We start from the raw sequence: 25,500 nt of genomic DNA on the forward strand, positions 1-25,500 counted from the left end.
CATCACCATCATCGCTGTCACTGTTTCATAGTAATAAAATAAGGTGCTGTGATGCCTTCCTGTAAGTTTTAGGCTAAATTTATTATAAAATTTCTGGTGTTTGGATTGCGATGACTCATCCATTATAACATCGTGAACTACAGCCCCATGAAAGGAGGGGGAGTGTGAAAATTTGACTGTGGCCTAAAATTATCTTCTCACATGGATTGCTTTTTGGCGTCCCTCTGTGGATGTCAGTCTCTACCGGAATCAAGGAAAACTGACCCGTGGGCTGCGTTCAGAGTCCAAACTGGGCACATGAAATTTTGGAAGCCCTAAAATATACCATTATTTTCTCAGAACTCTACTATTACTGTAGATTTTTTTTTTAATCTTTGTTTTTAATTGTTCTTCCAGAATTCATTCTCTCCTTAGCCTCCTCTTTCTACCCCATTCCCACCAGAATCCCTGGCATTTTTCCTTTCCGAGCACCATCGCACATTGCCTCTCCTCGACCGTAAGAAAACAGACAGCATCTTGTAAGGCCAGGTGTGGGCAGACCAGGGGGAGAGGGGGAGAGGCAGCAAGGTCCCAGGGCAGTGCCAGGTCTCAGCTGTTATCTGGCTCGCTTCTGTGCATAGATTATTGCTCCTAGGCACAGAGTTGGGTGCCCTCTTGATTTAGGAAGCATGCATGCACCTGTCTGAAGAATATGCCTCTTCAAGGCCCGTCGAAGGAGTCTCCTACAGGGTGGGTAACAGGTCACACCGTACTTCTGTATATACACCCTTGGCACCCTGGGTCTCCCAAGCTTCAGGCACCGTGGAGAGGAATCAGTGACGTGCAAAGCAATTGGTACACACACACACATACACACGCACACACGTGTGGGAAAACAGGTGGCCAGGGACCGCTCCCTTGAAGAGATGGTGGTTTCAGTGAGAAGCAAAGAGTGTTCAGCCTGCCTGAGCCCTAACTGTTCAGTACAGGAAATTGCTACCTAAGGTCCCCAGAAGCCCCTAGAAGGTCTGTGGTTGAGATCAGGAGTAGAGCAATCTTGAAACTGGACACCTTGAAGAACAGGTGTGCTGATTTTCATCTGGTATTCACATTCGGAAGTGAGAAAGCAAGGTTTGTTTTGTTTTTCTTAATGGAGAGCTTCTTTTCTTTTTTAAGACGCGTTTATTTATTTATCTGATAGAGAGAACACAAGCAGGCAGAGAGGCAGACAGAGAGAGAGGAGGAAGCAGGCTCCCTGCTGAGCAGAGAGCCTGATGCAGGGCTCAATCCCAGGACCCTGGGATCTTGACCTGAGCCAAAGGCAGAGGCTTAACCCACTGAGCCACGCAGGCACCCCTGGAAAGCTTCTTTTACTTGTCCTGTGAGTTATTTTCTTGAGGCATAAAATCAGGCCATTGGCAACAGAGCCACATCCGGGGACTGCAAAACACTGCCCAGCTGCCTCTGAGCAGTATTCATGCAGGAGTGAAGGGTTTAGGATGCCAAAGGAAAAGACAGGATTCACTATCACCATTATTGCACGATGTATGGAGTGAGAGAAGGGGGACTGGGTTTCCCATCTACTGTGTCCAGGCTCTTGCTATCCTAGAGTGGTAGGGTCTTTCCTTAATTTGCCTTTTATGATGCATGTTTTAGTAGAATTTTCCTGTTTAAAGGACGAGAGGATGTGGGAGGGCAAATATGAAGAGGGCCTGCTCACATACCCTTGTCTTGATGGGAGAGGTTATCAGTAGCAGAAGTCTCTGGAGTCTGGACGTCATCGTGCTTGTCCCCAAGACAACTCACTCACTCTGTTTGTTCCAATTTTGACTCTGAGAATTCTCTGAACCCCTCTTGGAGGAGTACTTATAACCCCCAAGAGAGTAGAACCTTCCTACTTCCCTGTTGTTGACGTTTGAAAAAGCAGTCTGTTTTTATTGACTATGTATTTGCCCAGAGCCAAAGTGAAGGTTAGCTGCTCATTTGACTAGGGCTGTGCCGCTCTGCTGAGGCTCCGTCCCCAGGGGCTCCGCTTCAGGCTCCAAGGAGCACCGCAGGTGACTCCAGACTGCAGCAGGGGCTGCCTGGCTGCTGCCGTGCTTGTCGTTGTTCCTGTGTCTGATTAGGACTTGGTTGTTAGGACAGTGGCCTTTGGGACCGAGGCCAGTCCCTGCAGGAAGGGCTGCCTCTCACGCTGGCCCACGGGATGTAGTAGCCGAGGCTCTGATTGGACTTCTGTCACCCAGATTGGCCAGCTGAGCTATACCACCAGGCTTTTTGCCTTAGTGAGTGGCACCCTGGGAACCCAGCTCCTGCCAGCCTGTGCCCTTGCCCTGCCCCAGGCAAGTTCCACACTGTTTCGAAGCCTAGGAACCCCGCTGCGGTCTCTGTGTCCTGTGTTGCGTAGGTGCACCTGTTGTAGCTGTCCTTGGGCATGAAAGCTCAGGACAGTGGCCCAACAGCTGTTCTGACCACATCTCAAATCCTGGAGACGGGAGTATCCCCAAGAAGTCCAGGCCATTAGTGTTTGTACTAGAGTGCCTGCTGTCCATCAGTCTAAACCATTTGTCCAGCTGGGGCTCAGGGATCTCTGGGGTGTCTCTAAGACCCCAGTCTCCAGTGGTCGGTAAGACCAGATCTCCTTCATATATCTTAACCGAACAAACATGTCACAGCAGATTGAAGGTGAAGCAGAGGAGAGAATCCCGCTGTCTCTTATTAAGGCATATATCGTGAAGACGTGCGCAGAGGGGTAAAGCCATGCTGCTCCTATCACTAAGTTTTTGTTTTGAGAAATAGTGTATATAATTGTTATATACATTAAACATGAGTTTATTTTTTTAATGAATAAATTCTTAAACTTTTCAGTGTTAATTGCAAATATGGCAAATATCAGTAGATGTCACCCGTACAAATTAAGCTCTTTGGGAGTTACCAGTAGCTTTTAAGAGGATAGAGGGTTCCTGAGAGCAAAGCACTGGAGAGCTGTGAGTGTAAGCGGAGCAGGAGCACAGAGCCCCGGGAGGAAGTGTGGCAAGTTTGGGTGTGTAGTGGGGGTGGGGTGGGCTTGCCTGGCCTTGGCTCCTCAGTAGGGCCAGCATGGGGCCCACGGCACATAGCATGTTGATATGAAAGCTGGTGAAATGCAACCTCAGAGCTGCTAGTCCCCTTTAAAAAAAAGATTCCATACACTGTTTCCCACAACCGAGATCTTTCGTACTCTTGCTGGTGATAAACTTTCTAATGTAATGTTAGATCAGAAGATTCATGCCTTTCAGATGATATAAAATGTTCTTTGTGCTGTCTCAGACCAAAAGAAATCAAATCCAGAGTGAACGAAGATCTAAATGTAAAAATGCAATGTGTAAAAATCTTAGGGAAAATATTTTTAGACTATTAGAACAGACCTTCCTGGGACGCCTGGGTGGCTCAGTGGGTTAAGCCGCTGCCTTCGGCTCAGGTCATGATCTCAGAGTCCTGGGATGGAGTCCCGCATCGGGCTCTCTGCTCAGCAGGGGGCCTGCTTCCCTTTCTCTCTCTCTGCCTGCCTCTCTGCCTGCTTGTGATTTCTCTCTGTCAAATAAATAAATAAAATCTTTAAAAAAAAAAAAAAAAAAGAACAGACCTTCCTAATCAAATAGGAAGCTTAGAAGCCATAAAAGAAAAAAAGTAGTATTTCTATGACATAAAAATTATTTATATCTTCCATAAACTCACAGCAAAGTTAGTGAGTGACAGATGAGGAGAAAATAGTTGCAACATATGTAACAGACAAAGCTTTGTGGTCTTAATGCATCAAGGCTGCTTACCAATAAATGAGAAAATGACAAATAAGCTAGTATGAACGACTGTGATTATGAAAAAAAAATACAGATTGCCAATATTCACAAGGGAAGATCTAAAATTACTAGTAATTGGTGAAATACAATTTAAAGCAAGATATATATTTTGCCCATCAGATTAGTGCAAATGAAAAGGGTGAGTATTCAGTGTTTGAGTAGTGTGGGGGGCAAGAGACCTTTCCGAAGGCCGAGTCTCGGTAGCCATCAGTATTTAAAAGAATATGTCCTTGACCCAGAAATTTCAATTTTAGGAATCTTTCCTGTAGGGATACTCAAAATGTGGGTCAACACTCAAATTCACACATACGTACACATGCACACACAATCTTTTGATCTTAATGGGAAAAAGATACCTAAATGTCTATCACTTGGAGAGTATAAATTCCAGTACATCAGTATTCTGGACTAGACATCCACCATAAAGAATGAGGTTGGTTTTTATATATTCTTGTTTGAAAATGTCTGTAATCTGTTAAGTGAAAAAAAAAAAGCAATGTATTTGTACAATGATTCCACTCATTAAAAGAAGAAAACCTTTATTCAATAAGCAAATGCACAGATATACACAACAGGTGAACTGTGCTGTCCCCCAGGACACTGTGGGGCTGGGTGGGGTCAGGGAGGGCTACAGGTCTACAAAGGAGACTTTTACATCGTACACTATTTCCTTCTGTATTGTTTACATTTTAAGGAAGTCTTCATTATTTTTATAATAAAATCCTTTTCAAACGAAACAAAAATATACCCCAAATGCCCATAGAATCATGGAAAATACAATTTGACTGTGTTGCCACAAATGGTTATCTGCATAGCTTTCTGTATACAGGAAAAGATAACCTAGAAAGACATCCTCCCAGTGAAGAATTAACCCCTGAAGACTTTGTGCAGTGCCCCCACTGTAATTATCATTTTCCTCTCTTTCCATGTTTATAGAGCAATTATGTTTTGTTGGGTTTTTTTAAGATTTTATTTATTTATTTATTTATTTGAGAGAGAGACAGTGCACAAGCAGGGCGGGTGGCAGGCAGAGGCAGAGGGAGAAGCAGGCTCCCTGCTGAGCAAGAAGTCTGATAATGGGGCTGGATCCTAGGATGCTGGGATCCTGACCTGAGCTAAAGGCAGACGCTTAACCAACTGAGCCACCCAGACGCCCTTCAATGAAGCTTTTTTGAGAAAAGATAACATTTGTCAAGTCCAGGGCATGATTTAACCTGATGATCAGCCACACAGCTTCAGGGGGTGTCCAGAACAATGACAGCCATGCCAGTGGAGGGGGTGAGGTGGGAAGCACAGCACCAGGGCTTTGCTGACTACCGGCTTCTAGAGCTGCTCAGGGCTTCTTTGCCTCCTGAGCCTTCTGAGTCAGCCATGCCCATGGGATCTACCCTTTTACTGCCCACTAGGACTGTGCCCGGCAAAACTGCCTGGCCTCAACCACTCACCACATCGGCCCAGCAGCTCAGCTCCCTCACACTCAGCTCTCCGTGCTCCAGGGTGCACATCCAGGCCACTCCCACTATAGGCCCCACGCCAAGTACCGTCCAGCCCACTCCAGCAAGCACATTTGTACATCTTTGTCCCTTGGGTACGTATGGGCAAGCGTGGAGGGCAGTGTCCCAGGACTGGACACGGGGAAGTCCAGGAACACCCTCTGGTTTACCTCCATGCCAACTCTAGCCCCTCTGTTTCCAGCGTATGAACGGTGGGGGCTCATAGGTGCAGACCCTGGGGGAGGGTGCTACTGAGACCCTTCCTGCATTATCCTGGGTGTGGGCCCGTGCACAGAGAGAGAACACCTCTCCACTGGCCTGGGGTCTACAGCAAGAGGGCGTGTGTGTGTGCGTATGTATATCCACATACATGTGTGATGTGCACGAATGCACTACGCCCATGCACGTACATGTGTGTTGCTGTAAGCCCATGTGGGGGTGCAGGTGTGTATGTGTGGGTGTATGCATGGGTGTGTGTTGTAGGCTCCAGGCAGGGACACAATTGACAGAGCTCTCCCTTCTCTCTTCCCCTTCATTAAAGGGGAATTTAATGACTCTACAAGAGTCACCCCATACCTCCCTACCTCACAACAAAGTTGTGTGCGCTCTTCCACTGTCTCACAGAGACTCTCCCCATTTAAGTTGACCCCCCTGCACAATCACTTCCTTTCACCGTGCGGGGAAACTCCCAGGAACCAGTGGGCCACATTCCGCAGAGCCATGAGCTGTAAGTCAGAAAGCAGGAAACGTGGGTTCTAGGCTTGACCTTGAGCAATGAGCCTCTGCTTCCTCTCTGCAAAACCGAAGAGCTTGAATCACCCAGCTCTAATTGCCGACTCAGGGTGCTGTGGTTCTAGAGGTCGCTCCCCGGCCCTGTCCTGGAGTTTGACTCGTGTGTCGGTGGCAGCCAGGAAATCCTCTGTAACGGCCGTCTCAGGAATGCAGCTTCTGACCGCTCATAAAATATGGTGCCTGCAGGGTTGGGGACAGGGGCGATTTGTTTTCTAAATCACTTCCAAAGGCAAGGCCCTGAGCAGAGGAAATTAGAGCTTTTTATCAACATATTCTCCCTTCGGTGTATTGTGGGGGTCCTGCGTGGGCGTGCTTTGGAAAACGTGACTCAACCATAAAGATGGGTTTAACATTCCGGGAGAGATTACCCTGGAAGTAGCAGCTTCAGTTTTGGCAGACTTTCTTACCTCCCCTGGGGGCAGGGCCATCCAGCAGGAACAGAGTTCAGATATTGGAGCTTTTCATACCCCAAGAGGCAGCAGCCCTCCAGGGCCTGCCTGCCCATGGGAAGGGGCAGCCTGGGCAGCTGCACACATGCTTGCTAGCATGCACACTGGGCTAGAACTTCGGGATCCCTGTGTGGATGGGGTCAAGCACCTCTAGAAGTCTTGTAGAGTCAAGAATACGTTTTCCTAAGGCCCTGCTTAATGACACAATTTGCAAAGACAGGGTTTGAGCACCACATTTGCCTGACCACCAGAGGTCCATTGGCAAGAGCCCCATGCCCAGGTCTCTTTTTCTTCAGATGTTTTTATGCTGTCAAGGTCTGCCGATGGCCTCGGGCAGCAGCAGGCCTGGGGAAAAAGAGTTCTTTCTTGAGGTCTCCGAGAGGACCGGGGCCTGGTGGTCGCGTTGCTCAGAGAATGGTGATGGCACAAAGGGGCATGTGGCTCACGGGCTTTTTCCCCTTCCCTCACAGCGGAGCTGGAGTTTGCCCAGATCATCATCATTGTCGTGGTGGTCACGGTGATGGTCGTGGTCATCGTCTGCCTGCTGAATCACTACAAAGTCTCCACCCGGTCCTTCATCAACCGCCCGAGTCAGAGCAGAAGGCAGGAGGACGGGCTGCAGCCGGTAAGTGTGGGCCTGAGCCTCTCCCTCTCCGTGCCGCCCAGGCCTCTGTCCCAGGCTCCAGACATGAGGCTAGGTACCAGCAAGGGCCACAAAGCAGGCTACCCTCTTGAGTTAGCCCACGGTGGTCCCCAGGTATCAAACACCCTATGGAAGTTTCCTGTACTCAAGAAAAGCACGGGCGTTGTGAGTGTTGCAGGTCGGTGAGTTCTCACCACCCGAAGACCCTGAATGTAACCACTCCCCAATCAGAAGAGTGACATGACAGCCCCCAGAAGCCCCCTCGGGTCCTGCTTCTAGTTATGCCCCCCCTACAAGGTCACTGCTGCCTTCACTGCTGTCAGCACAGATCACTTTCGCTTGCTTTTGAACAATATTTTTACAAAAGAATCCGACAGGAGGTGCTTCTTTGTGTCTGGCTTCTTTCACTAAATTGCCCATGCTGTTACATGGAGATTGTTTTTTAAAAGCGGCCCTGGAGATGTTCCAGGGATCAGGAGGGCACCCGTGCAGCACCACCTGTATCCATAAGATGCCCCAGGGCTTCAGCAGCGCCCTGGGTGTGGGTGAGCTAGAAGGGCATTGGGGGGATAGCAGGAGCTCAGGGCCGCCTCAGGGAGATCAAGGTGGGTTGGATTGTGCAGAGGACTCCCAAAACAGCCCATGGTAAGGCTCGTTGGGTTGTCATTTTTAGGGTTTCTGGCTACTTCTTGCCCTTAATCACCCTCCTCTGGAAAATAAAACATGTTTTCAGTGGAACTGCTCTATGATCTGTACCCAGGAGACTGAAGGCCACTGGCACTTTCTGTTCTGAGCTGCTAGGACAATCCGTGATTCTGGAAGCCTTCAGTAGGAGGCTTGGGAATGTGAGTTTAGGCAATTACAAACTCTTGGTTGTGGTGGTGGGCAAGAGGCCGGATCCCCTCATGCTATTCAGCCCCTCGTGATACTTAGTCCCTGTGTCAGGACACGGGGGTCTGATAACTGGCCATCATAGGTGTGGGGGTACAGCTGTCCTGGCAGGTGTGGTGGCGTGGCTGCTGGGCCCAGGGCCCTTGGACCCTTAGGGGAGGGCTGGGTCACACTTCATCAGGGCTGCAGAATTGCTCAGTGACCCATTAATTCTGCTGTCTGCATGGGTGGAGCTAAGGTTTGCTGGGTGTTCTGCGTCTGCAGCAGGCGGGGGCAGGGTGAGGGAAGGGATGGGGCTGCCGGAAGCAGTCTTGAGAAAGAACCCCCTTCTCCCTCTTGCTTTCCCTTGTGTGCTGCAGTCCCCTGCCTTTATCTCTCTGGGTCCCCGGTTAGGCCCCTGAGCTTCCGCAGTCCCACTAACAGGATTTTCATCACACCACCACAGTTTCCCTGGGGGCCCCGGGCCCCCTGTCATCCCAGCAGTCTGGTACCCGAGGGGTCCAGATTCACCCAACACTGGTGTCCTGGTGCCTCCAGATTCCCCACTGTGGTATAGGGGGCAGTTCTGTCCCCTAAAGTTCTGTCTCCTGAAGGAGAGAATGAATTCTTCCAGAGTTCGGAACACAGTACACCTCATTCCCCAGAGGTGAAAGAGAGAAGATAGAGAGAAGATCATACTCTTGGCAACACTTTCAGAACTGCAGAAGGATCAGCCGTCACTGCTTTGCCTCAGCCTTAATGCAAATGCTGACCGCCAGCCTTGGGGGAAGGAGGCAAAACCATCCTCAGTCCTTGCCATCAATAAGCAGCCCTCAAGTTTCCATGAAGTACCTGCCAGGAATTTACCCACGTTCCCTGCCTTAGGCTCTGGGCTCCACTTCCCAGGGGATCTGGAGTCACTGCACACAGGGACTCAGACTGCCTTCTTGTGTTTGGCCTGGGTCCCCACTGACCTCTGTGTTCCCCTCAGATTTAATTTGGGGATCACCTTTCTTCTACGTGACTCACCTCGCATCGATGAGGTGGCTCCTGCCTCCACTCCTCAGCGTAGACCTGGCTGCGTCTGCTGTCCCCACCTCCGTCCACGGTGGCTAAGCTCCAGCCCATGGCTCTGCTCCCCAGATGGTGAGCTCCATGACCCAGTCAGGTGATGGGACATGTACGCACACACAGTCACACTCTTACCAGCAGAATAATACTTTCACAAAGGCAGAAAAGTGAAAATTTAAGGGTGGTGGAGTTTTTTAAAGAGTTTATTTATTTATTTGAAAAAGAGAATGAGCAGTGAGGAGGGAGAGAGGGAGAAGCAGGTTTCCCCGGAGCAGGGAGCCTGATGCAGGACTCAACCCCAGGACCCAGCGATCATGAACCAAAGGCAGCCGCTTAACTGACTGAGCCACCCAGGAGCCCCTAAGTTTGTTCTTACTTAGAATGTGTCTTCTGTTTCATTTGGGAATGGGTTTGTGTGGGGCCATCTTCCAGGGGGCAGAAGGTTTCCCCCCCAACCCCGGTCTACCCTGCTCTGGGGTTTGCTGGGCAGCAGAGCCTCTGTTTCTTGAAACTGAGAAGGTAATTGGTAATTTTTTGGATGCCCCTTAAGGGCTGCACAGCAAATGAAGAGATAATCAATATCTAGAGATTGTGTCTCTAGATGTCTCTCTCACACTGTATGCCTAATTTTGTTAATAAATGTCTGTAAGTTTTAACCCTGAGAGCTGGACCCTGGTTCCGAGACGTAGGCTGCACTCAACTTAGGGTTTAATTCCTTTGCTGCTACTCTACTGGTTTTTGATTTCTTTGCGGGATGGGGTACTGAATGCTGTTGCTTCTCAAAGCTTGAATTTTCCTCTTAATCAAATGGGAATGGGGGTATTGCACAGCTTAGCCGTAGGCTCTGTTCAGCGTTTCACAAACTCAAGATGTATTTTTACGCAGTGACTAGAGACTATTCAGGCTCAGACTGTAGCTCCAGCTCCTGACTAGCACTACTGACCTGTGGAGAGTGCAGAGAGGGAAGAGAAAGGTTGTCTTCTAGACACAGAGACGAGTACAGCCAGCACTGTGCGCCGCTTACCATGTTTCTGGCTGCCCAGGAATGGGCCCCAACCAGACGTCTTGCCTCCTTTTTGTCTATCTCTCTTCCCTAATGCCTTTCAAATAAATGAATAAAATCTTAAAAAAAATAATATTACAAGATAACATTTAAGAAGTGAGTTCATTCATACCCTATAATGGCTGCTTTACAACAACAGCCTTTTAAATTATGGCTTTTTTATTATGATCAAATTTCATTCTAATGGCTCAAGAAAGTATGAAACGAGGGGATGATTAAATATATAAATACATCAAGGATAGTGGACATCAGATGTCTTACTGTCAGCAGGGGGAATTATACATACAGAAGGGAGGAAAATTAATCTATGAGGTTAGATGGGAATTCATGTAATAATGTGATCTGTACTTCTACTACATATGAATAGAGATAAAACATGATTTAAATATATACATAAAAAAAAAGAAAAAAAAGAAATGCAGCTTCCCCTAGGACAGCACTAGGAGAGCAATTGATTAATTTACGTGCATGGTTCCCAGCTGGGGTGATTTTTGCCCCCTAGGGGACATTTGACAATGTAGGGAGACTTTTTTTTTTTTTTTAAGATTTTGTTTATTTATTTCACAGAGATCACAAGCAAGCAGAGAGGCAGGTAGAGAGAGAGAGAGAGAGAGAGAGAGGAGGAAGCAGGCTCCCTGCTGAGCAGAGAGCCCGATGCGGGGCTCTATCCCATGACCCTGGGATCATGACCTGAGTCAAAGGCGGAGGCTTTTAACCTATTGAGCCACCCAGGCGAAACTTGGGGGTGCTACAAGGATGTTCTAAACATCCTTCAGTGCACAGGGCAGCACCCGCCACAAAACAAACAAACAAAACCGACCTGACTCTAAATGTCAGTCGTCCCACAGTGGAGAACCCTTGGTCCCAGCAGGTGTTGACTGCCATTTTTCTAGAGGCACTTCGCTCTTCAAAGAGGGTGCCTGTTACTATACATGGATCTCACAGGGCTGGCTCTGAGGCTTCAATAGAGTGAAGAGAACATTGCCCCACAGCATGGTGGAAAGTGTTGGGGGTCCCCTGCGTGATCAGAGGGTCCTGGTCTGAGACTCGGAATAATTTCCCCAACCCATTCCTGCCCTCCTTTGTTTATTTAGTCATTCACTGAACACGAACCAGGCAGTGAGCAAAATAATGAAGAAACAGTCTGATGTTTCCTTGTCCCTGACCCTCCCTGTGACCCTCAGCAATGTCCAGCTGGCTAATTCTGTTTGGCATTTTATTAGTCTTCCTGGGACGGGCCAGGGGTCTCCAGTGGCCATTTGTGTCTATCACGGGACTGTAAACTGTAGGAAGGGTGTGGCCTGGGGCACAAGGGCTCAGTGTGAAAGTTTCAAGCTGCCCATCCAGGTGCCCTCCCTGAACATCCCGAAGTGACCACCTGTGCCAGCCAGCCTCCTCCCCTGAGGGGCTCAGATGGAACTTGGCATTGAGGAAGGCCCCATTCTCATGGACAGGGCTTGTCGCAGAGAGCCTCGTAGGTGCCCAACTAGCTGGCAGCTTGTGGGTGCCCTATGCTCCCCGTCAGCCTCCCCCTGGGTGAGTGCATTGCTGAGCCTGCGCATTGCTGAGACCCTGGCCCATTTATTCTAGAACCCTGTGAAGTCTCCTGAGCATGTTAGAAAAGATGTATTTATCTTAAACTTGTGTGAAAAGGGCTGTGCAAGGCACAAGGCAGCCCCCACAACAACAACAACAAAATGACGTGACCCTAAATGTCAGTAGCACCGAAGTGGAGAACCCCTGATCTCAGCAGGTGAGACACTAGCTGGGTTTTCCTTTCAAGGAAGAGGTTGAACATGTAGCTGTTGGGCTCCGCCTGAGGAAACCTCACAGCCCTGACGTGAGCCACCCCTCTCCTCATCGATGGGCTTTCCACTCCGACCAAAGGGAAGAGCAGAACTAAGGTTAATAAGATGGACTCTTAATAGCCATGAATATCCCTAGTTCTCAGGGAGAGTCTTCTTCTGGAAAATGGTTGGTTGGACACTTGCCCCTTTGGGCCAAGTGTCAGGCTCACCCTGATTCTGGGAGGTTTGCTTTGTAAAGTCAGAGGTCCCTTCCTCCATGACTCCTCCACACGCCTTCTTCCTCACGTGACATCCCCTCCCAGGGGCTCCCAGGCCCAGTGCTAACAGTGTCTTTTGGAAGCATACCTTCTCTGTGCCAGCTCCCTCCCGCCATGAAAGGAATGGATGGAATCAGCATTGGCCCTGGCCAGTCAGCCTTCATCACCACAGTATCTCTGAGACTCGGTTCTGTGGGAGCCTGGGGACAGGGCAGTACTGGCCATCAATTTGGTGGAAGCAGCTATGTCTGGATGAAAATGAAAAATAGCAACCTAGGTTTAAATTACAAGAAAAGTTAATACTTAGCTTATGTCCAAGAGCAGTGAGTGGCTTTGTGACACAAACCTGTAAGTATTCTCCCTGAAGTAGCCTTGGCTTTTTTTTTTTTTTTTTGAGCCTGGATTCATGTGATTTCAGGACTTTGAGACTGTCTAGATCTCTTTCCATTACCTTAGACTGCCAAGTAATAGGACAACAATAAAGGGGCATAAATATTCCAGACACAGCCCTGAGAGAGATTTGCACATGTTGCCAGAGCCTCTCTCACAGGAGCTGGGCAGGGGGGTGATAGGGGCAGGAGCAGCCCTTTCTGCCAGCCTGCAGTGAACCCACCTGGTCAGCCTGGGTTGCAGCGGGCAGTGGAAAGTGGTGAGGTCAGAGTGGCCAGCCACTTCCTGAGGAACAGCAGAGGGGCAGAAACATTTTGCTTCGTGTTAACTATATGAAATTGTGGGTGTTCAGCCATTTTGACCTATAAAAACAGCCATTTCAATTAAAAAATTAACAGGAGTCACGTCAAGCATTTCTCCATTACTAAGTGCTGCAGGGATTAAATCACTTGTGAAAATATGGGGGCCTCAGCCTCCCCATGGAGATGGAGCTGTGCCAAGCCGGCACTCAGCACCGCCTGCACTATCCCAGCTCCATGGGGAGATTGCCAGTGGGATGCTGGAAGGATGCCATTTGTTTTGTGTCCCAGCTGTTGGGAAGGAGGACATGCCTGCCACGCCCAGCTGTGTCTGTACAGAAATGCGTGTTCTGGAGATCCAAAGGGTCCCAGGGTGCAGGAAGCCCACACCCAAAGTCCCTCCCTACAGATGTTGCATGCGGACTTGCCCTAAGGTGTGGCCAGTGTGTATGGTTTGCCCCACAGGGTGTTTTGACAAAACTTGATCGAACTGCAAAAATTGGGAGATTTCAAATAAAAACTGAAATTTACAACTTCTCTTGAAAAGTCGGCGTATCAGGCCACACTGGCCTCTGTTTGTGCCTGGCAGCCCCATGATGGAGCCACTCTGAATGGACTAGTGCTTACCTTTTGACTGTGGTCCCATCTTTCTGTGGGGAAGGGTGCCATTACCATCTGTTGCTTCACACAGTGGTGATTGTGTTTAGAGAAAAATCTGTTCTGCGCTCATGCCTCTATCACAAGGGGGAAAACAAAAGACCAAGAGAGCCACTGGTTTCCAAAGAAATGGGAGAGAACTTCCTTGTAGAAGTAAAAATCATTCGTGCAAGAAGAGGAGTTCAACCAACTATGTCTGGGCCAGCAGTCTGGTGTCTCTTCCGTCCAGCTGGATGTGCTCATTCTGGCCCCTGCCATCCAGTCCCATCCTCAGAGGGGGCCATCTCCTCCACAGCTGGGTCCTGGTGGCCAAAAGAATAGAGGAGATGGCCATCGACTTGGGAGCAAAGATGGCCTGAGGATAGGCAGTTCTGGACTCTTCTAGAAGAGCTCGGGAATCTACCACACTGGGCTTAGAACTCCTGGTGCTTGAGAAGCCCACAGGCTATGTTCTGGGCCCAGTGAAGGGTGCAGGGAGTGGGGAAGTCAACCACACACACAGTTCATTCCTGCAGGGACTAGAGAGGTGCACTGCTCTGTACCTGCCTTTTCTCATTTCTACTTAGGTTTAGAAAAGCATTTAGAAAACCATTTCTAAAATAATAGAAATGAGCTATTTTAGTAAGGTGGAAAAAAAAATGAACTAAAGGGCTTGATGTTGTAGTTATAATAAGCATGTCTCTGACACTCCAGACTAAAGAGAAGAAAGCCACTGGCTTTATTTAGCAGTGGACTGAGATGAAAGACGGCAGGGGACAGTTTCTCTGTGGGGGAGGCAGATTCTTGCTGCCTGGGAAGACCAGGGGTACTTGTCAACTTGTTCCCATAAAATTCATTATATCATGAGCCTCTGAAACTGCATTTCCTAATGTCACAGGGACTGCGAGGGGCAAGCCAGTCAGCACTGAACTGTAAACTCCAAGCATACGTTTCCTATTGTCAGTCAAACTGTTTCTCCCTGAATAAGATGCAGTCCAGCCGCCAGACTGGTCATTTAAATGGTTTTACACTTTGGTATGTCTGATTGAAGCATCAGAAGGTAATTGTAACAGCTTCCGAATGAGACTGCCTCCATTCAAGTGAGAGAAACAGGAGGGGAAGTTGCTAGCAGAAACTGGCTAAGGTTGCTGGGACACAGCTGTTACACAGCAGATTCTCATCAGAACAAAAGTAGAAAGGTCTTTTTAATAGCCAAGATTTGTTTTTAGAGCTCTGTGAGTCGTGCAAATTGCCCCTCCAGTGATGTTGCCGGTGCTCAGAACAGTTCTTGAATTACCTTCAGAGCTTGTAAGGTCCTGTTTTGGAGATCTTTCAAGGAGAAAATCTTTTTTTGAGTATCTCAGTGATGGCAAATCTTCCTTTTTCTTCTTTGTTCCCTGAAGATGCTTTGCTTTTTGGTACCAGCCAAAAAATCCATTTAGAGTTAAATATTACAAATGATGTGACTGATCGGGCTGAATTATACAAGCTCGGTGCTCAATTAGGAAGACTGATTTTGTCTGAGTTACAGATTAATGCCATAGAGAAGGGTCCCACAGCAAACCGATGGCTTCTTCTGGGGAGGAGCTGGGATGGGAGGAGGTGGACAAAGAGAGGCTGGTTTGTGTGTTGGAACTTTTTTGATAAGAATGTGTTCATGTGCTACTTTTGCAATTAAAAAACATCCTCTGCTAACATAAGCTGATGACGAAGACAAGTCCAATAATGTTCTGAACATCTATAGACTCCCAAGATAACTCATTTGAGTATGGTGTGTATTATGACAAAAGCATGCTAAAATCAGATCTTTAAGTAAAATTGGTGAAAATTTTAATAGGTAGATTTTAGTGATGTTTTAGATAGGCCCGATAGCATTTAATAATTTAATGGTAAAGCCTGTCTTGTTTCTTTTTAATTAGCCCTTAGAAATTGGTATAAATTTTTTCTGGGGAAATCAAAGTTCTCTAGATTATTCTAATTCTGTGGCACTAGCTGAGGAGGCTCCCCGGGGCTATCAAAAGATGCCAAGGGAGGTAGCTGGGTTCTGGCTCCATGTGTTAATCCCCCTACCAGCTCTATGACCTTGGGAAAAGCACTGTCCCTGTCCCTAGGCTTAATCTCACAAGAGAGGAGGTGATTGTGCCCGCCTTGGCTGATAGCATGTAGTTCCACATTTCTCTGTTGCCCTGAGCTTTCTAATTCCCAGGCTGGTTTGTCTCCAGGTCTAATTGCTCATTCTCCCGCAGCACCAAGCTCAGAAGAGGCATATTTGAGGCTCCTTTCCTGCTTACTCCTCAGAGCCTATGATCTATTGTACTGTTCTGGAAATACAGAGGTTCCCTTTTCTTCCCAACAGATCATCCTGGATGATTTGTCTTTCTCTTAAGGGATGTGCCTAGACTGAGTAGAGTTGGGAAGGACATTTTAAGTCTGGAGGATAAGTTTGCTGGTGGATTCCTGAAGAGGAAGAAAGGGGGGAAATGCTGGAGAAAACAGTCACTGATACCTAACGGTCTTGCCTTTGCATCTAAGCTGTTACTGCCATCTAGGGTGGAAAGACAGAAATACTAAAGCATTTGGATGGTGAGAAGCTATGTGAGGAAAAGGAAGACATGAGAGAAAATATATTTTACTAGATGGTAAAGGCGTTGCTGAATAATCAAAGATGAGTTTTGCCTCTGCTTTGAAGTTCTCACCCTGAGATGGGGAGAAAACAGTTCCAAATATTTGATGCCATACAATAAACTCATTCACTGGGGGTACCCTTGAAGGGTAGAAGACAAAATATCCATCTAGTAACAGCCTTGCTTTTCCACAAACTGGCTGTTACCTCTGATGAGCAGTGTACCTTCTTTGGCCTAACCTTTCTCCCATCTAAAATGAGGGCTTAGATCAGAGGCCTTCAGATTGTTTTTGACCCTGAAGAACAGTAAAAAACACGTTTTACATTGTAATCCACAATACTCATTTACACAACTAAGGAAGAAGTGTTGCAGAATACTTACAATGTACTCAGTCATTATCTGTTCTATTTCAGTTTTTTGGAATGCTGGTTTTGACCCACTTAATTGATTTTACAGTTCTCTAAGGGCTGCAACTCACAGTTTGAAAAACACTTTATTAGGTGTTTACAGTCTCGCAAAGATCTCATTGTTTCCAGTCTTCAAATGTGTTTCCTCTGGTCTCCTGTAAACAAAGAAGATTTGGGGCATGAGAGTGGCCTTACACATGGTCACAGTGCACATGGGTGCAAGGCACCAGGCTTCAGCTGCAGGACCCAGCAGAAGCCCCAGTAAATCATGGTCACATATTACTCTCTTTTAATGCTACAAATGTTGTATCCTTTGGATGTAAAAAAAATCCAAAAGATACAGAAGTAAAAAAGGATTATAAGAGAGTACTATGAACAAGTTGAAATGGACAGATTCCAGGAAACACACACTACTAAGACTGACTCATGAAGAAATAGAAAGTCTGAATAGATCTATAAGTAGTAAGGAGACTGAACCAATATTCAAAAACCTCACAACAAAGAAAATAATCTAGACCAGAAGCCTTCATTGTGAATTGTACCAAACATTTAAAGAAGAATTAATCGAATCCTTCTCAAACTCTTCCAAAAAATTTGAAGAGGAGAGAACACTTTCCAACTCATTCTGTGAGGCCAGGATTTCCCTCAAGCCAGACAAAGACAACAACAGTAAAAGAAAACCAGTATCCCTTATGAATATTGATATAAAATCCTCAACAAAATACTAGCAAACTGAGTTTGGTAGCATACTAAAAGGATTATACACTATGACCAAATGTGGTTTATTTCTCTCATGGAAGGATGGTTCTACATATGAAAACCAATCTACTGTTCATTAATAGAATGAAGGGGAAAAACTAAATGATCATCTAATTGATGCAGAGAAAGAATTTGAAATTAGTCAATACTTTTTCATGATTAAAAACATTCAACAAACTAGAATAGAACAAAACTATCTAAACATAATAAAAGGCCACTCATGAAAAGCCCACAGCTTACATACGCAGTGGTGAAGGACTGAAAACTTTTCCTCTATGATCAGGAACAAGACAAGGATGCATGCTTTTACCATTTCTATTACATCATAGTATTTATTGGGAGTTTTGGCCAGAGCAACTCGGCAAGAAGGAAAAATAAAAGGCATTTCAATTAGAAGGGAAAAATTAAAATTACCTCTGTTCAGAGATGACATGATCTTATATATAGAAAACCTTAAATATTCCAACAAACAAACAAAAACCTGCTAGAACTAATAAACAGATTGATCAAAGTTGCAGGATACAAAAATCAATATGCAAAAATCAGTTGCATTTTTTACACTAAGAGTGAACAGTCTGAAAAGGAAATTAAGAAATCAGTTCAATTTACATGTAACATCAAAGAGAATAAAATACTTAGGAAGAAACTTAACCAAGAAGGTGAAAGATTTGTACACTGAAAACTATACAATGCTCTGAAAGAATTTAGACACAGCTAAATGGAAAGACATTTATGTTCATGGATTGGAAGACTTGATATTCTTAAAATGTCAATACTACCCAAAGCAATCTACAGATTCAGTGTAAACATGTGAAACTCAATGACAGTTTTTTGCAGAAAAAGAAAAGTTCATCCTAAAATGCATATGCCATCTCCAGGGAAATAATGCCCCCCACTGTAGCCAAAATAATATCGAAAAGGAGTAACAAAGTTGGAAGTCTCATAATTCTTGATTTCAAAACTTACTACAAAGCTACAGTACAGAACAGTATGGTGCTGGCATAAAGACAGACAAAGAGTCCAGTGGAATAGACTAGAGAGCCCAGAAATAAACTGTCACCTATATAGTCAATTGGTTTTTGACAAGGATGCCAAGACCATTCAAGGAGAAAGGACAGTGTTTTCAAAAATGGTATTGGGAAAACTAGATATCCACATGCAAAATAATGACATTGAACTTTATCATCTAATACCATATACAAAAAATTAACTCAGCATGGTCCAAAAACCTAAATGTAAGAGCTAAAGCTATAAAACTCTTAAAGAAAACAATGGGGAGAAACTTCATGAAATTGGGCTTGGCAATGATTTCTTGGATATGACACCAAAAGCACAGACAATGAAAGAAAAGAATATATTAGAATTCAAAAAATATAAAAGTTGTTTATCAAAGGACACTGTCCAAAGAGTGAAAAGGCAGCTCCCAGAATGGGAGAAAATATTTGTGAATCAGATCTCTAGTAAGGGATTGATATACAATATACATAAAGAACTCCTACAATTCAACAACAAAATAATAGACAATGTAATTTAAAAATAGGCAAAGGACCTGAATAGACATTTCTCCAGAGAAGATGCACAAATGACCAATAAGCACATGAGAAAAGCTCTGTGTCACTAACTGTGATGGTTTATTTTATGTGTCAACTTGACTGGGCTAAGCAATGCCAAGATAGGTAATAGAATATTATTTTCAGATGTGTCTCTGAGAGTAATTCTGGAGGAGACGAACATTTGACTCAGTTGACTGAGAAAAAAAATAATCTGCCCTCCCCAGTGGGAGCAGGCATCATACAATCCCTGGAAGGCTCAAGGAGGAAGGGTAAATTTTGTCTCTTTCTTCTTGAGCAGGAGGGGAGGTACATCTTCTGTTCTGACATCAGAACTCCTGGTTCTTGGGCCTTTGGACTCAAACACTTATATTTCGCATCACCCCCAGCTTCTCAGGCCATCAGACTCAGACTGAATTATACCAACGACTTTCCTCCTTCTCCGTCCTGCACATGGAAGATTGTGGGACTTGTCTGTCCCTGTAACCTTATAAGCCAATTTCTATAATAATAAGTATCCTACTGTCTATAACTCCTGTAATTATTTATAATTCCTATAATAAATATCCTATTATATATTTATCCTATTTTATATATATAATATGATATACATTAAATTATATATATTAAATGTATACATATATTGTGTGTATATATGTATCAATGTTTCCTATTGGTTTTGTTTCTCTGGAAAACCTTGACTTAATACACTACACACAAATCAAAACCAAAAGGAGGCACCACATCATACCCTTTGGGATTGCTGTTAGCAGAAAAACCCAGGAAATAACAAGTGTTGGTGAAGATGGGAAGAAATTGAAACCCTGTGCATTGCTGTTGGGAATGTAAAATGGTACTGCTGCTAGGAAAACAGTATGTTTGGCTCCTCAAAAAATTAACCATAGAATTACCATATGATTCAGCAATTCCACTTGTGGCTTTAGACCCAATTAAAAGCAAAGCTTTCAAGAGATATTTATAAACCCCTGTTGATAGCACCTTTATTCACAATAGCCAAAGGATGGAGACAGCCAAAATATCCATCAATGGGCAAATGAATAAACAAAATATGACATATATTTACAATGGAACTTAACCTTAAAAAAGGAGGGAAATATTGACACATCGAGGAACCTTAAAGATATTATAAAGATATTAAAGTGAAAAAAGAATACAGCAGTCTATCTGCCCACAGAAGGACAAATGTTGTATGATTCCAGTTATAAAATGTACCTAGAATAGTCAAATTCATAGAGACAGAGAGTAGAATGGTGGTTGCAAGGGGGTCAGCAGGGGAAGGAATGGGAAGTTAGTGTTTAATGAGGACAGCATTTCGGTTTGAGAAGATAAAAATGGTCTGGAGATGGATGGTTGTGATAGTTGCACAAAAATGTGAGTGTACTTAATGCCATAGAACACACTTCTAAATTTTTAAGATGGCATATTTTGCATTATGTACATTTTACCACAATAAAAAAAGTAAAAAGAAGACAAGTCAGTTTCCCACTCACCACCCACCCCCCTGAAATGTACCAAATGGTCAGATTTAAAGGGGAAAAAAATGCTGTCATTGTGTTCTAGGTCTGCAAATAACACATCTTGATTGTTGGCGTCATAAAGAGAATCGTTGGAAAGATAGGTGATTATTTTTGTCTTCAATGCAGATGTTTAAGCGTCAAGCAGATTCAACTCAACAGGAAATTTTCCATCAGTATGACTGTTCATGGACAGTTGGAAAGGAGGAAAATACAAAGCGACTTCTCAAGTGTAAATGAGTCTGAAAATACCTGTCTTCAAGCCCACAAGATTTAGAGCTGTCTTGTGTCCCTTTTCCATAACATGTAGATTCAGTAGCACCCCTTGATGACCAGCCAGCCCCCCAGAGTGGCCCAAGGGCTTCGGGGTGCTTTTTTGTGGATCTGTGCTGATAGGCTCTGTCATGAGGGGAAGCCTCTCCCTTGGCACGTTTCCGCACACCAGATTCTGCCCACAGCTTTGCAGATTCAGAAGAAATAGGTCACCCGACTCCAGGTGCTTGAACATGAGTGAGCGCTGGTCGGTGACTATATTAGCAGAAGAATGACAAATGGCGAAGTACTCATTCACAGGAAAGATTTCATTTTAGCAAATAAAAGAAGATCTAAGAGATAAGCTCTCATGATAAGCTCTTAATCTTTCTGTTTTCTGCCTCCCTACTTTGACGTGAGGATATCAGAAGGAGCCGTGCATGGCATAAGCAGCCTCTGCCGGTGTCTGGACCTATGGTGGTTCCCTCAGTGGACAGCTAATGTCAGCTGAGCTAATGACTGAAGAGTGCAGACAGGGATCATGCCCTGGTGGGCCCTTCTGTGTAGCACCTGGGGTCTTGCTGAAACCCAGTGGTGGGAAGCGGTGGAGAAGAACTTGCTGTGAGGTGTCTCCTGGGTAATGCCCTCTCTTAAGAATCAGCTCCCGACCTTATGAGAAGGGTTCTGGAGAAATCTGAGATAAATGCAACTTTGCTTAAGCCTTCTCATGCTTCTAGTGTTTCCATTCAAAATGCCACCTTTGTGGGGCGCCTGGGTGGCTCAGTTGTTAAGCATCTGCCTTCGGCTCAGGTCATGATCTCAGGGTCCTGGGATCCAGTCTCACATTGGGCTCCCTGCTCGGCAGGGAGTCTGCTTCTCCCTCTCTCACTCCCCCTGCTTGTGTTCCCTCTCTTGCTGTCTCTGTCAAATAAAATCTTTAAAAAAAAAAAAAATGCCACCTTTGGTGACAGGTGGTGGCAACATTGTGTGTCAGGTATACTCAAAAACACTTTTTTTGAAAAAGACAGAATGCCACCTTGGGAATAGTCTTGTAAATAAACAAATGAGGAAATTTCAATCAATTCATTATTTTAGAAGTGATAACTGAAACTTATCCCCACGTTAGCTGTGTAAAACAGCCAGTAGCCATTACCTATAATGGTAAGAGCTACCATTTACTGAATATTTATGTGCAAGGCATGGACTAAGGAATTTGCTTACCTTGCTATACTTGAGCCTCAGAACAAGCTCCTTTTCCAAGTAAGGAAACTGAGATTTGGAGAAATGAAGTAAGCTTGTCGAAGTCACAGATGGAAAAGTGGTGGCCGAGGGCTTTCCCCAACTCAGAGTTCACTTGCCCTTACAGTTCTGTGTCAATAGCTGTGTCATCCATCCGGGTAATATTCAGTTGTCATCAGATAATCAGTCATTACCTTTCTTGTTACAGTGACTTTGTTCCAGGTGGAAAACCAGAGAGTAAGAAACACACATGCAAGGCAGGGCACATACGGAGAGGGACCCAAGAGAATACCCTTCTTGTAAGCTTCCTAGATGAGGTGTGACATTCCCCCATGTGTTGTCCTGCTCAGTTTTAATGTGTGTCTCAAGTAATTGGTCTAGTAATAGATACAACATGAGCGACTTGAGAATAATAGACCTCAAAAAAATGAACTAGAATTGATTCAAAGTGATCCTTAGAGTAATGTCACGCCAACTCACATTCCAGAATGCTTTCTTGAGTGGAACAAGGTGGGGGAGTGATGGCTTAACTTTGGGGATGGTGCAGCACCCGTTTACCCCCACCCCCCATCCCATGGGAAGGTGTGGCACAGGGCCTTTTCAGTTATGCACATCCTCTTATGTGTTGGGATCAAGACCCCTGGTCAGGAAGTAGTCAGTAGATGTATGATGAAGTAATGAATGCATGCGTCCCTTCCCTTTGGTGGGTGTTCTAACAAGGGACAGCTGTAAGGGAAGTGAAAGATTTTAAGCCTGCATAATAATATTGGCAAAATTTTATTCCTTTTTCTCAAATCTCTATGAACTATTTGAAGTATTATCTTATTTCACAGCGTATTCCAAGTATAATACCATGTAATAATACAAGCATTAGCCAGGAACAGTAGAGACTTCACTGTTGAGATAAAAATTGGTCCCATAATGAGGATCCAGAAATACTGCCATTTGAGTAGATGTCGGCTGTATGATGAGCCCCTTCTCCCTGAAAATGGTACCACTAGTGTTTGGAGATGAGGAAACAGAGAGGTCCAGACAAGAGGCCCACATCTTTGAGTTCAACTAGGCACAGCTATCTGAAAAGATAGTACAGGCCCCTTGGAGGACCCTGGTCATGGGCTCAGATCATAGACTAAGGACTTCACCTCATCTGGGGGGCCAGAATAATCAGGCTTTTCCAGCAGAGTGAGAATCGGTGCTACTGAGGATAGTCTGGTGATGGGCAGCATGGCGTGTGGCCAAAGCAGGTTAAGGCATGAGGACCTGAGGGAGGCAGGTCCCTAACCAGCAGGTCAGCTGGGATCCAGCTTTCTAGAATTCTGGCCATCTTCTGGGTCTCGGTTCTCCGTGTACCAGCACAGAACTAGAATGACAGCTTTCTGGGCTGTTGACCCTAACCATTCTCACCATGGCATCTTGTAGATTTCATTGTTTTAATGGGCGCCTGTGTGCTGTGTGGGTGAAAGGCCTAAAAAATAAGTGTCCTGTAGAAACGAATGAATCAGGGGCCAGGGAGTTGTTAGTGAATCGTTAAATAAGCCATGCCGTTGTTAAAATATTAATGACAGAGAGACTGAGCCTGGGTGGCTCAGTCAGTTGAGCATCTGCCTTCGCTCAGGTCATGATCCCAGGGTCCTGGGATGGAGCCCCGCATTGGGCTCCCTGCTCAGAGGGAAGCCTGCTTCTCCCTCTGCCTGTGCTCATTCTCTCTCTTTCTCTGACAAATAAATAAATAAGATATTTAAAAACAAACAAATAAACAAATAAATAAAATATTGCTGATAGCAATGAGGGAGGTAGAGTGGGGTTGAGGGGGCCTGGTGAGCAGATGAGCCGGAGTGACAGAGGAATGTGAAGTTTCAGGAGAAGCTGATGAGTGCCAGTGCAAAGAGGTCAGCACTGGGATTCCGTACTGGAATCCAGGAGGCCCCCACAGTTGGGTCCTGGAGCTTCCAGGAGGAGGTGCTGTGATGTAGACCCATCCCCATGAGGATGGCCCTGTGAGGAGGGGGATACGAGGGAGTGGCCCAGGGAGCCTGCAGCGAGAGGAGACATGCCCCCGACAGGGTCTGTGGACTTCCCCACGGTTAACCAAATGCAGAGCTGGAGGCACCCCCAAGCTTCCGGCAGTGTGGGTGAAGGCACAGACCGGGAAGGGAGGGTGGCCCTGAAGGCGGCAAGAGGGCTCCAGAAGGCTCCAGAGGAGGGTCCCAGAGCACCAAGTAGAAGTGATAATGGGAGGAGCAAGACCACGAAGTGTGGTCTTTTCTAGGCAGTTTCCCAGTTTGGCTAATTTCTAGGGAAATAAAACCACTGAGGATGGTTATTTTCATTCTTCAGAAAATGTGCATGCCCCTGCTTCTGGGTCACCTTGCATGGTGCTGTTATTTGTGGCCCTTCGGTGACTAACTCTGGGCTAACGACCTGCTCCGGCTGTCGCCTGGTGTCAGTCCCCTGGGTCAGGGAGGTGGCCAGTGTGTGCAGGGGCAGGAATGGAACCAAGCTCATCTGACAGACAGAAAGGGTTGCTGGGGCAGAATGATAAGTCACAGACGTATCCAAGGATTCGTTTTTATGCTGTTTTCAATATGACCTCGAAACATACTGAATGTTTCCCTTTGACCCAGAGGAAGTTATGGAAGCTCCCGGCAAGCTGCCCAGGCCCGGTGAAGGGCTGCCCATGGGTGCGGGTCAGCTGCTTTATTAGATTCTACTGGGGACTCTGTCACCTGTCGCCATGCTGACGCCAAAACAGCTCATTACGTAATTTCATAGTCAGACCCTAAGCCCCAACTTCCTCTAAATGCAGCTGGGTCTGTTCATATTTTTGCCCCTGATTCCATGATGTCCTATGGGTATTTTAGGAACGGGCTGTATGTACTGGACAAACACTGTTTAGCTGCAAAAGGAGTGTTTGTATTCGAATTCTGGCCTACAAAAGAGAGCAAGAGAGGGTTGGCCTTTGCGTCCAAAGACGTAGGGGTGTTTTACCTGGCAGGTCATCTCATGGGTGTTCTTAGGTTTCAGGAGGCTCAGTGATAGCACAAGGTCATGTGTGCACATTCCTAGGAATCCAAAAATATAAGCATCTCTTCCCACCACTACCACCAACAAGAACAACTCAGTTGTTCTTATTCTCTTTCTTATAGTAACAGGCCTTAAGCTAATAAATAGCCCAGCAGACACTTGCTAAGAGCCAACAATTGCAGTTCAAAAGGAATGGCATACTGAGATGCCTTGTAAACAAATTCATGGTGCTAGAAATGACCCTTAATCACGTACACTGTTTGCACATCACCTCGTTGGTCTGGTCAAACATTTTTGAAAAAGATATTAAACAACAAGATGTCCTGTTACCTCTGCCTTATGAATACATGAACTCAAGAAAAAATTCGTTACAAGACACTTGAAGGGCATTTGGGCTTTGGGAAACTCAGTTTTTGGTCTGAAAGCCAACCAGTGTGGCTGGGTAGTGCTTTCCTTTTGCTGCTGCTGCTGCTGCTGCTGCTTAGAGCAAAGCTGGTTGCATTCCAGAATGGTGTTATCTG

The 25,500-nt window shown here is 45.8% G+C and overlaps 1 protein-coding gene across 10 annotated transcripts in view; it reads left to right on the plus strand.

The window, feature by feature from the left end:
* LDLRAD4 (low density lipoprotein receptor class A domain containing 4) overlaps positions 1 to 25,500 on the plus strand; it is a 414,853-nt gene that overhangs the window by 380,141 nt on the left and 9,212 nt on the right. For all 10 annotated transcript variants that reach the window (XM_032309444.1, XM_032309443.1, XM_032309442.1 and 7 more), the window contains one exon: positions 7,023 to 7,177. In XM_032309444.1, coding sequence (XP_032165335.1) covers positions 7,073 to 7,177 — 105 coding nt within the window. In that variant the 5' untranslated portion in view covers positions 7,023 to 7,072. The remainder of the gene's footprint in view (positions 1 to 7,022; positions 7,178 to 25,500) is intronic.

The sequence above is a fragment of the Mustela erminea genome, chromosome 13, assembly GCF_009829155.1.
Source record: "Mustela erminea isolate mMusErm1 chromosome 13, mMusErm1.Pri, whole genome shotgun sequence".
NCBI classification, from domain to species: domain Eukaryota; kingdom Metazoa; phylum Chordata; class Mammalia; order Carnivora; family Mustelidae; genus Mustela; species Mustela erminea.